This window comes from Saccopteryx leptura, chromosome 1 (genome assembly GCF_036850995.1).
Source record: "Saccopteryx leptura isolate mSacLep1 chromosome 1, mSacLep1_pri_phased_curated, whole genome shotgun sequence".
NCBI lineage: Eukaryota > Metazoa > Chordata > Mammalia > Chiroptera > Emballonuridae > Saccopteryx > Saccopteryx leptura.
The window spans coordinates 183774551-183786594 of NC_089503.1; the positions used below are offsets into that span (position 1 = coordinate 183774551).

Here is a 12044-nt window from a genome sequence, read left to right on the forward strand (position 1 = left end):
CAATTTAGTTCAATATTCATTTACTAATTGTCACGTGCCAGGCACATACTGTTCTAGATATGGTAAGGGTTATTAACAGAATGAATATGGCATTGGAACTTTTTTTCATGTTTTAAAATTACGTGTACTTTCATAATGTGAAGTAATGTGGTCCTGATATAGAAAGCTTGAACACTGAAAAAAAAATTTACCCATAGTTCTAGATGGAAGTTATATTCCAGGAAGTCAAATCCTTTTGGCTCCAAAATATAATTTGAGAAAATTCACTATCAGAAAATCAACTCAAATCAGGACTCGAAAAACAGAAAAAGAACATAAAAAAAGTTAAAGTAGATATCAGAAGGAGGAAAGGAGGGAACAATTAGAAGGAAGAAAACACACAAAGACAAATGAGAGACAAGTGATAGGACAACGGAATAATTTTTTAATTTTGAGAAAGGTAGAAAAGGAAAATAAGTAAGAGGTGCAGCTGTTTTTATGGTGACAGATGTTACTTAGACTTATTGTAGTGATCATTTACACTATATACAAATACCAAGTCACCTGAAACTAATATAATGTTTTAGTCAATTATATTTAAATAAATAAACACTCCCTTAAAAAGGAAGCAGAATAAAATAGTCTTCCAAGAAAACAGGAGAGTATATGGAAGAACATCTAGTGCCTACTTGAGGTTCACAGTCATGAACTGCAGATAAAGCCACTCAGTGTGGCTGTCTGCTTTCCTCTAGCCACAATCAGCTGCACAGGTGTAGGCAGGAGTGGAAAGTTAGATTTAATTAGGTTTCTGTAGTTTTGCCAGGGAGTACTACAGAGCAACAGAAGAGGCTAGGGTAAAAGAAATACAAACATGATTCTAGCAAGTGACTGAAGAATGTAAGCAAACTGAGGAGAGGGCTCAGGGCATTGCAAAGAGGAGTGGTAGGATCGATCCATGGATTGCACATTCTGGTGAGGTAATTCCTTATCCTGGACAATAAATTACTTCACAGGTACCATTTCTTTGTATCTTTAGTGCCATAGTATTTGGCACATAGATGTTGAAGTTACATTTGCCAAATACAGAAATAATGTTTGATAAGAAGCAACTGAATGTTCAGAAAAAGTGGGATTGAACCCATTTGTCAAAATTTTTTATTAGTACCCCTCCACACACATTCCTTCCAAGGAGGAGCCAATTTGCTAAGAGAAATATTTTAAAAAATAAAATACATTTTTATTTCAAGTAATGTATTTAAGTCTAATTTATCTTATTTTCTGTAATTTGTAATATGAAATAGAATGAACTGTTCTCACTTCAAGAGTTTTACAGTTGAAATTTTAGTCTCTTTTCTCTTTTACATAAGGGTATCCTTCAATCTTGTTGATCTTCAATATAAAATTAATAGTCCCGCCTGACAGGTGGTGGCGCGGTAGATAGAGTATCAACCTCGGATGCTGAGGTCCCAAGTTTACAACCTCAAAGTCACTGGCTTGAGTGCAGGCTCATCTGGCTTGAATGCAGGCTCACCAGCTTGAGCACGGTGGTGTCACAGGCTTGAGCATGGGATTATCAACACGATCCACTGGTTGCTGGCTTGAGTCTGATGTTGCTGGCTCGGCTTGAGGTCCCCAGTCAAGGCATGTATGAAAAGCAATCAATGAACAACTAAAGTGACACAACTATGACCTGATGCTTCTCATCTCTCTACCTTCCTGTCTGTCTTTCTCTCTCTCTCAAAAAAACAACAAAAAAACCCGTAATAATATTATTCCCTAATCAAATTCCCAAATTCTTGATTATGGAAAGCCAAATCAGCATCAATACATAAAATATTGATGTATTTTAAAACCCATGCCAAGCAGTATATAGATAGTTTCAATGCACTTAATTGTATTAATGAACAAGAATAGTTGTTATAAAAAAGGAGAAAAACAATATATGTAACAGAATTTACGGTAGGTCTATTACAAAGTGTGATTTTACTTTCAAAAATCAATCCCACATTTATGAAATGACTTAGAAACCTGAGATTAATGACATGAAAAACTTGCATAAAATATTAACATTGCTAAGAGAAAATAAAACAAATATAACAGAGAGCCTACTATTAAAAATTACTGGAGTATAACTATAATTTTAAAAAGATCTACTTTTTAAAAGACTGAGAGAACACATTACAATATTAATAATAATCTTATCTTCCTACTTTTATGTATTTTCCCATTTTTTCTAGAGTGAATGCTATTTTTAGAAGTTTTAAAAATTTATGAAAAAGCATGTACTTAGTCTAAGCATATGGTGACTTTGTAAGTCCCATAGTTTTGGACAATAGTTTTATGTATGGTCACAATATCTGAAAAATTATGTATCAATACCACACTATTTGTAAGTTTTTATGTTGTTTATCATCCAGAGTTCTGGCTATTTTCAGTAAAATGAAAGTAAGCATGTAAAAATGTCTTTTTTTTTCATTAACAAACAAATCAGTTCAAACACTATCCTTTGTTTAACAAAAATTAGTATTTTTCAATTGTGAAATAGCGGTATAAAAATTGTATTAATGTAAAGATTTATATAGCACTTAAAAAAAGAAAGTAGAAATTACAAGAAAAACAATATTTTTTAAAACCAAGATATTTTCTTTTTAAGAAAAACCTGTTTGCTAGAAATAATGTTTCAGAACACACAAAACTCCTATAAATAGCTCCACATGAAATCTTCTAAATTGCTACTGTAATGAAAGGCTGCCACTGAAGATAAACTATTTTCATGAACCTTCAATGCATAAATCTTCATTTTTAATTTCACTTCCCAAGTGTAAATTCAGAGATTAAGCTGAATTCTCCAAAATAATATAAAAAGAGGTGTAGAATTGATGAGGACTTGTTGCAGTCCTCATTAGATAGCTTCAGACATGAAGGAGCAGCAAAAATCATACATGATTTTTTTTCTTTTCCTGTAAGATTTTATTTGAGCCATACTGATGATATATGCCAAGGGGCAAGATCTCAAATGCTCCCCCAAAAGTGATTTCTTATTCATCAACAGGACAGACTTCGGTTATTTGCAGAGAGAAAGAGGAATACTGTTATATCGATTCTAAGAAAATTAACTGCTTAATCTACTGAAGCACAGTTGTTTTCTCTATGATGCTGAAGTGTGCAGAGATCCACCCTACAGGTCTTCACCAAGATGGTTAAGTTTTCTTCTTTTCAACGTTCACACTATACAATGCTTGAATTGTCAGGAGCAGACTGCATCCTTCTCAGTGATACAAACATGTCTTGCTGAACTAGTTCTCATTTTCCTCTCTATATTATTAAAAACCTGAATGCCTCAATTTAAAATCTTCCGTTATCCTACCCAACCCACTATCAATTTCAAAGCGGAAATCTGAACATTTTTTCTAATCTAAAATCCAAGTGCTCCTAGGATAGGATTCTTTCCTTTAGTCAATCTTTTCTTAACAAAACAGAAAGTTATATTTTAATTGCAGAATAATTTTATGAATGTCTCAATTCATATTCACACAGAACCTTTTCTGTTTAATGAGACAAATAATAGAAAATAAGCAAGCCCTGATTATAGTGAAAGATAGACAATGCCTAAATTCTACCCATCCATCATAAAATTTAAAGCATTTTGCAGAGGCTGCCAGGAAAACTATCTTGTTATATAAACTAGCAAAATAACCACAAGAAGAATTGACAGGAAAGGGCAAAAGATGATGTGGCTCTTATCTACCTTGTGGGTGTTATTTAGTAATTATTCATTTTTGCTGACTCAATTCTCTCTTAACTTTAAACTAACATTCACCATTTAGACCCTAGGCAAAAATGGAACTCTCTCTACATTTTTATATTTAATAAGGTCATTTATTAGGATCAAAATAATTAAATATCAAAAACTGGGCAAAACAATCTTATAGCATCTATAGCTGAGATTTCAAATGTCTTCCTTTAAATATATCATTACTAGCCAGCCCTTCAGATAAAAAAAATCATGTACCATAGAGGCAGCATAAGAACCAATAGAAAAAGGGATTATTTATACACAATGTTAAAAGTAGCATCTGGAAAAGTTGTTTGAGGATAATACTGATGATAGAAATTCTTAAAATTCAAAACTCTGTTAATCTAGTTGGTTAGAAATAAAAAACAAGTTTCCAAAAAAAGCAAACCAACTCCTGAACATTTCCTTATGTATAAGTTGCTACTTTTTTTCAAGCTTCAGAATGGATCAGAATTGTACTTCCTCAAATAAGAAAGGCAATCAAATTAGACATGTTTATAGAGCTTCCTATTGCTGCAAAAGGACAATACAAAGTGTACTTTTAAGAAACAGAGTATTTTTTTAATTCATTTTAGAGGAGAGAGAGAGAGAGAGAAGTGGGGGAGGAGCAGAAAGCATCAACTCCCATATGTGCCTTGACCGGGCAAGCCCAGGGTTTTGAACCGGCGACCTCAGCAGTCCAGGTCGACGCTTTATCCACTGCGCCACCACAGGTCAGGCCGAGTATTTTTTTCAAGAAAGAAAATTTGAGATGCTTTCTTAGTAAGTTCCCAAATCACAAAATACAACTTAAATATCAAGAATAAGAACTGTCTTCCTCCTTGAAGACACTAGAGGCATACCATGAAACCACCACCTAAAACTTCTATGGTTAACTTTCCAAGGGCTACAAACTCTATCATAGGCTGTATTTCAAATAAAACACTAAACATTCCAAAATGAAATGTTTTTCTTAAAAGATAGCTAAATGATCAGATCACAAAACTGACAAACTTTGGATAAAATGAAAACACAAAATTCCTTTGGATAAACCAAAGGAAATGTGCATAAGAAAAAAGACTTCAGTTCCCTTGGTTAGGAGAAGTGAGAAAGTGCACTCTAGTTAGGCAGACCTGCTTCCATGGCAACCATATTGTTTCAAACATGAAAACAAATTTCTGAGGCTTCTGAAAATGCTGTAATGCAAGCACTGTTAAATAGAAGGCCTTCTTGAAACAGCTAAGGCTTCTTAAAACATCAACTTTAAAATCTCTGCCAACTGAAATAAATATGATGGCTGAAGGAAAGAAATTCAATGGCTTAAGATTACGAAGAGGTTACTATGGTAAGGTAGTTGAAAATGCAAGAGAGCAAGAAGTCTGATAATTAATTGGCTTATTAATATCAAGAAGCGCAAACCTCTTTCACATCTGTAAGAGATTTTCCTATAATCTCACCAAAATGTTGCTTTTATTAATCTACATATGTAATATAAAAATCAATTGTGTAGACTTTATTTTTTTTAGATATTAAGGATATTTTCGAAGTATTGAAAACAGTAGGTCGGAAGTTACTAAGCGAGGCATTTACATGATAAAAACTATATTTTTATATGGTGCTATGATCTTAATTAAAATACTAATAAGCCTATAATTTGTTAAATTTTAAAATAGGAAATTATTTTATAAGTGTTTTTAGGTAGCAATCACTAGCTAAAACTCAAGTTACCTCACATTCCATCCGCAGTAATGCACCAAGTAAAGGACCTCTCCACCTTCGACATCAGAATCTTTAATACTAGCTTCATACATTTTTTGATTTTTCCCTCGTCCATACCGCACTTGGACTTTCATGCCTGGTGGATAGCATTCAAACTCCTCTTCCTCATTGTTGTCATCATCATCTTCATCCTCTTCCTCCTCCTCCTCTTCTGCTTCTTCATCATCTTCATCTTCCTCTTTATTCGTTTCATCTCTTGAAAGGTTTAAAAAATTGCAGTTAATAAAAGATACTTCATAAGCTTTTCAGTTCCAAACCACATAAACTGATAAAAATTGTGGCTGTGATTGTTCCGGGAACAGCAGGTTCCATGTGTATGAAATTCTCTGATTTTCAACTTATTAAAAACTAACTCTGTACAGAAAAGATACATTTAGAGAAAATGAACATTGAAAAATAAGTACATTAAAAGAAAATTTCCAACAGCCAGAAGAACAGAAGTTGTGCTGCAAAGCAGGAAACTAGAAATGGTGACTATAACAATTTTCTTATGTTTTATTATAAAAGTGTTTTATATCTCGGTTGACAAATACAAAAATCATTACACCATATAACCATTTTCTGGCTAAAATATTTTTATTAAATATTTCCAGCTTCAGGATGCCTAAAACAAAAATATTTACTAGCCAATGGCTATTCTTAAATAACTGTAAAAAGTGCTCCAACCAAATTTTCAAATGGCATATAGTAACTAAAATATTATTTTACCTTTCATAAACATATTCTAATTTCACATTAAGTTTTTTCTTTCTTTTCTATACTTCGCCACAATTTCTGCTCTCTTTACTACATATGCACTGAAATTCTTCTCTACCAACTCTCTCAACTTTAATGCTTGGATAAAACTAAAGGTTAAACCATTCAGAAGCAGCACTGCAACTATTTTTATCTTCTCAATATCATACACTATCTAAAATTGAGTATTCACATTCATTTCATATTAGCCACAAATCTGTATTAAACAAATTAGAGAGAATATCAAATTATAGATCTCTCCAAGCACTATATTATAAAAACTAAAGCTTTAGTACTTTAAATTAGAATTAAAAATTCAACTATTTTTAGTTTTTATCTGCTCTGCATGATGTCTATATTAGTACAATAGTTTTCTCTCAAAAAGAATCCATCCATTACATTATAGCTGACAAATGAATAAATATCATAAAACAGTATCACAAGACAGCTATATAATTAAGCTTTAAGTTAATAGAAATAATATTTATACAAAAGCCGACCTCCACCGATAATTTCAGTTTTATATTCTTATACGCAACCTTTTTAGCAGTAACATTTTACCAATTTGTATATGCAACAGAAATAATCTATAAATACTAACACAAGCAGCACTACAACAGTTATTCTTCTACTTCTCTCCTCCCACAGTGAAGGATGAAGGAAGCGTACTAGACTTGTGAAATTAAGTCTGAGTTCACAAAAGTACCAAATATGTCAATCTCCTCTGAAATACACCACCAAGTCCACAAAGATTCTCAAGAATTATTCCTATTTGAAAGCCTCATCTACAGTCAAATGAATAAGTACTTAAATATTAAAGCCTAAATGAAACCAGCTATAATCTCAGATAAACAATATGAACTCTGTTATTAAAAATACATAACATCTCTATAATGAAAGAATCATTAGTAAGGCTAAAATATTTAACAAATAATCAGAAAGGGTGTTATTAATAATAAACTATTGTTACCATCTAAATAAATGCTTTATATGTATAATAGATATCACATACACAACAATGAAAAGTTAGACTATCAGGGAGGAAAGGAAATATAATGCAGTGACCACAACAAAAGAAGAGACATTATGCATTTCGTTATAAGAGAAAAGAGATATAAAATAAAAAGCTTAAATTTTTGTTAAAATGAAAAATTCTAAAAAACTAAATAATGCACTGGACACAACTGCTAAATGCCAAGAATTGCAAGCACAATCCTATTTTAAGTGGTAGCCAGAGCAATCTTTATTTAATCTGGAATAAAAACCTAATACTATGTATTATAAGTCAAAGCAATAAAAATTTAAAATCTCACATTTATATCAGCTTGAGGCACAAACCAAATATAAGTCATGTAACTAATATACTGAACTATAAAGAAACAGACAACACAATTTACTGGCTTGAATCAGCCATAGAAAATAATTTTTCTATTCTAAGAATTCAGTGGCAAATGCACTGAAAAAGAAAGTCAAGAAAGATAGCCTCTGAAAGTACACGCAGATACGTACAAACAGCACATAGGCTGAATAAATTAAGTTGATGAATAAAGTACATTACACACAGGCACACAGAGACATACACACGTTTTGTTATCTTCAGACAACTACATTTTTGGAAATCAAATGTATCAGTGGATTTTTCATCTGAATTCACAAAGAAATATCAAATTTTCTCAGTTTGATGCCATATTCCTTACAATGGAACAAATCAAAAGAAAAAAAGCTACAACTTATTAATACCTACTCTGGGCCAGACACTGAACCAGGCATTTTAGATAAATTACCGTATTTAGTCTCACATACCTGGAATATGGAGGTAGGTTATTAAAAGTTCTTTTAGTAGCTAATTACTCAGAGAACATTTATATACTGGAGAAATATTTAAATATTATTTCTTTATCATTGTAAAATTTCCTGTCGCACACTAATCTAATAAAATTCAGAAATCACTTTTGGACATTTCTAACAGATAAATGCTTCCACAGAACGTCCATCAAATTAGGGCAGTCATACCAGGATCATTTCAGTCTGAGGTATGATATCTGCATAAATATTTGTATTAAGTAAAAAAGCCACACAGCTGAAGAATTAAATGAATGAATATAAACCTACAAAATACAGTTTATACTAAAATTAAGCTTTTAAAAATACTAATTTTAAAAATTATCATAATGCCTTCCACATAGTAGATGCTCCAGAAATATCTGCAGATTTAAAAATCAGATTTTAGTGCTTGCTTCGGCAGCACATATACTAAAATTGGAACGATACAGAGAAGATTAGCATGGCCCCTGCGCAAGGATGACATGCAAATTTGAGCAGCGTTCCATATTAAAAAAAAAAAAAAATCAGATTTTAGGCAAAAAGCTGAATCCTAACTAAGAGTTTCCAGTAGCAGCATGAAAAACTTGAAATGAACATTCACACATAGAGAATTACAACCAAGTACAATGAACAAACACTTCTACTGCAGTCATCTAAAACCCAGTTTTTGTTTCTTTCAAGTTTATCTGTGTTCTCAGGACAAAATTCCAGAAGAACACAAATGAACAAAAGATTTTAGGCAAAAAGATGAACACTTACTAAGTTACTTCATAGTTGTAATATACATTTGTACAGGCAGATATGTAACAAAGATAACAAACATCTTTTACTATATTCATCTAAACATGTTTTTCTTTTTTTTCCTCCTCCCTCCTAGGCTTCATGCTGCAACTAAATTTCAGAAAAAGACTAAAACGATCAAAATAATTTTGGTTATACTTATTTAAATGGACCACTAACAATGAGGAATGTTTAGGGATTTTTAGACCTCAGAAATAAGAGTAGACACCAAAGATCACCTATGAAGCACGGATCCAATATCCAGTGGTCTACTGGCAGTGCAGACATTGCATAGTTAAATAATTCTCCATTCCAAACTGACTAAAACAAGTAAATGCTATTGTCACATAAAACATAGAATAACAATTTTGGCCTTTAAAAAACAATTATTAGCACTTTTCCATTCTTACATTTTGCTTAAGAAGTGAATACTACTGTCAAAATCTACAGCCAACATACCATCTAGAACACACCGGAGAAAGCCATTTCCCCAAATTTGTATTATCTGATTAGCAGAGCTTAATGTAGTAAGAAGTACTTTTCTCTAGCTCAAAATATTATAAATTTCCATGATGAGAGCAAGAAGAATGAATAAAAAATATATGTTTGCTACAAATTTGTATCAGTAGGGTCTCTGAAAGAAGGCAAATGCTATTTACATAACAAATGTAAATCAATTATTCTATCTTTTGTCAATCAAATTTAGATTCATACATACATACATAAAAAGAGCAAATTACAAAAATTCATTCAGCCAAAATGCATCTTAACCAAAAACAAATTTCTTACCCAGATTTTGCTTTTTCTTCTTCAGCTTCTACCTTTATGCTGAGGGATTCATCTACCCGAGTTGTCTCATCATCCTTATCATCCAGATTTTCATTCTCTTGTGTTTTCTTTATGTTACCTTCTTTTTCATGATCAGTTTGTGTAGGTATGGAGTCTAATAAACCCTTTTTACTTCCCTAGAAAAAGATCAGAGGAACTAAACCAACAAAAGTAAATACTGTCAACCTAATTTAATGACATAATTGTTAGTAAAAGGAGGTACCAACCAATACTAATATTGAGAAAATTATTAGTTATTTCAAGAAGCTCCTGCTGTCCCTAAAACACTAGGCAAAAAAAGCAAACAGCTATTTTAAACACAAAAATAGCACTTACTGAAGAAAATGCACAAACAATAAAGTATAAAATTATACAATAAGTTAACTACAAAAACTTTATAGAGGATGTAGAAAATGTATGAAAGGTGGCAAAGGACAATATCTGAATTTACCAGAGAAGGTTTAATAATTTCCTTTCTTTCAATATCCTCTTCAGTAGGCTTTTCTTCTTTTAGTATTTTCTTTTCCTCCTCTTCAATCTTTATTTCTTTGATCTCTGGTTCATTTTCTTCCTTAACTTTTATTTCTTTTACATTTTCACACTCCTTACATGGCTTGTTAACAACTTTCTCTGGCAGTGCCATCTGAAATTCAATATTGGCCGACCTACAGTACTCCTCAAAACCATATAAGTATCTGGAAACATGAAGAGAAATTACATTTGGAAAAACATTTAGAAACATTATTGTAGAGTTCTGTTTTTTCAGGTGACTATTGTTTTGTTTGTTTTTTTGAGAGGCAGGGAAAGAGAGAGAAAGAAGCATTAACTCATTGTTCCATGTAGTTGTGCCATGGAGTGATTCTCACATGTGTCCTGATGGGGGCTTGATCTGGTGCCCTTGGGATCAAGCCAGAGACCCCAGAATTGAGTCAGAGATACTGGGATTGAACCCAGTGACCTCGGCGCTCTAGGATGATGCTCTATCCACTGCACCACCAGCCAGGCCCAAGTTGTGGTTTTTAAAAACGTGTTCAGATTTGAGCCATATTAATATTCCAATTTATTCTAATTCAGTTTTTCTCAATCTTTTTAACCCAAATAAAAATATTTTTCAAAGAAAAAATTCATTATAAAAAAACTATGCTGTAAGTAAAAATACAAACATAATCTTAAACATAGTAACTGCAACAACAGTATCTATTAGAAGGGCTAGTAATAGTATCTCTTTGTTGAATGCTTCTTTATATGTCACACATGGACACTCTTTTTTGATTAAAGAGAGAGAGAGAGAGAAAGAGAGAGAGAGATGGGGACAGACAGACAGGAAGGAAGAGAGATGAGAAGCATCAATTCGTCGTTGCAGCTCCTTAGTTGTTCACTGATTGCTTTCTCATGTGTGCTTTGATTGGGAGGCTACAGCAGAGTGAGTGACCCTTTGTTCAAGCCAGCAACATTGGGCTCAAGCCAGCAATCTTGGGCTTCAAGCCAGTGACCCCTCTCTCAAGCCGGATAAGCCCATGCTCAAACCAGCGAGCGGCCTTGGGGTTTCGAACCTGGGTCCTCTGCGTCCCAGTCCGATGCTCTCTATCCACTGTGCCACCACCTGGTCAGGCAGACATTGGGCCTCTTAGTACATGTAAAATCTCAATTAGTCACCATATTAATCCTATGAGGCAAACAGTATTATCCTAGTCTAAAATGAGAAAACTGAGGCTTAGGAGAACAAATAAATAAATGCTCCAAGGACACCAAAAGGAAAACCAGGATTCAAACTTGAGTTTATCTAAATTTTAAAACCTGGGCATCTTAAACTCTACACAGTACTTTTCAAATTTACTTGACCACAAAAACCTTCTTCACAGAATATCTCAAAGATCTAGTATTCACAGAATATACTCTAGATCAGGGGTCTCAAACTCGCGGCCCCCGGGCCGCATGCGGCCCGCCGAACAATTTTGTGCGGCCCGCAGACTAATCCACGAACTACAGTTTCTGGTCGTTTTGTGACACTGAAAAGTGTTGTGTAACAGTTGCCTTTTGTAGACCTAGTGCGGCCCGCCTAATGGCTGTGATCTTGCTCTGCAGCCCACATTCTGAGTTGAGTGTGAGACTCCTGCTCTAGATAAAGAGCAGGTTAATAGGTGGGAGGGCAGGGGGTTGGAGGAGAGTAAAGGGATTGAGCAAAAAAAACCCACAAAAACTCACAAGTACAGACAACAGTGTGGTGATTGCTGTGGCGGGGGAGAGAGGAGAGGAGCATATAAGGGTAAATACTGATGAATGAGGCTTGACTTCAGGGTGTGAACACACAATACAGTGTACAGATGATGTGTTGTAGAATTCT

The 12044-nt window shown here is 33.4% G+C and overlaps 1 protein-coding gene and 1 non-coding gene across 6 annotated transcripts in view; one reads left to right on the forward strand and one right to left on the reverse strand.

The window, feature by feature from the left end:
- Positions 1-12044, reverse strand: part of ARID4B (AT-rich interaction domain 4B) — a 195843-nt gene that overhangs the window by 39955 nt on the left and 143844 nt on the right. For 3 of the 5 annotated variants that reach the window (XM_066382472.1, XM_066382482.1, XM_066382510.1), the window contains exons 15-17: positions 10152-10395; positions 9662-9837; positions 5483-5728 (exon numbers count right to left, since the gene is read on the reverse strand). In XM_066382472.1, coding sequence (XP_066238569.1) covers positions 5483-5728; positions 9662-9837; positions 10152-10395 — 666 coding nt within the window. The remainder of the gene's footprint in view (positions 1-5482; positions 5729-9661; positions 9838-10151; positions 10396-12044) is intronic. The other 2 variants (XM_066382490.1, XM_066382500.1) reach the window with 2 other exon arrangements.
- On the forward strand, positions 8498-8604 carry LOC136390204 (U6 spliceosomal RNA). The gene has a single exon (XR_010748636.1). It is a non-coding gene; the product is annotated as a U6 spliceosomal RNA (small nuclear RNA).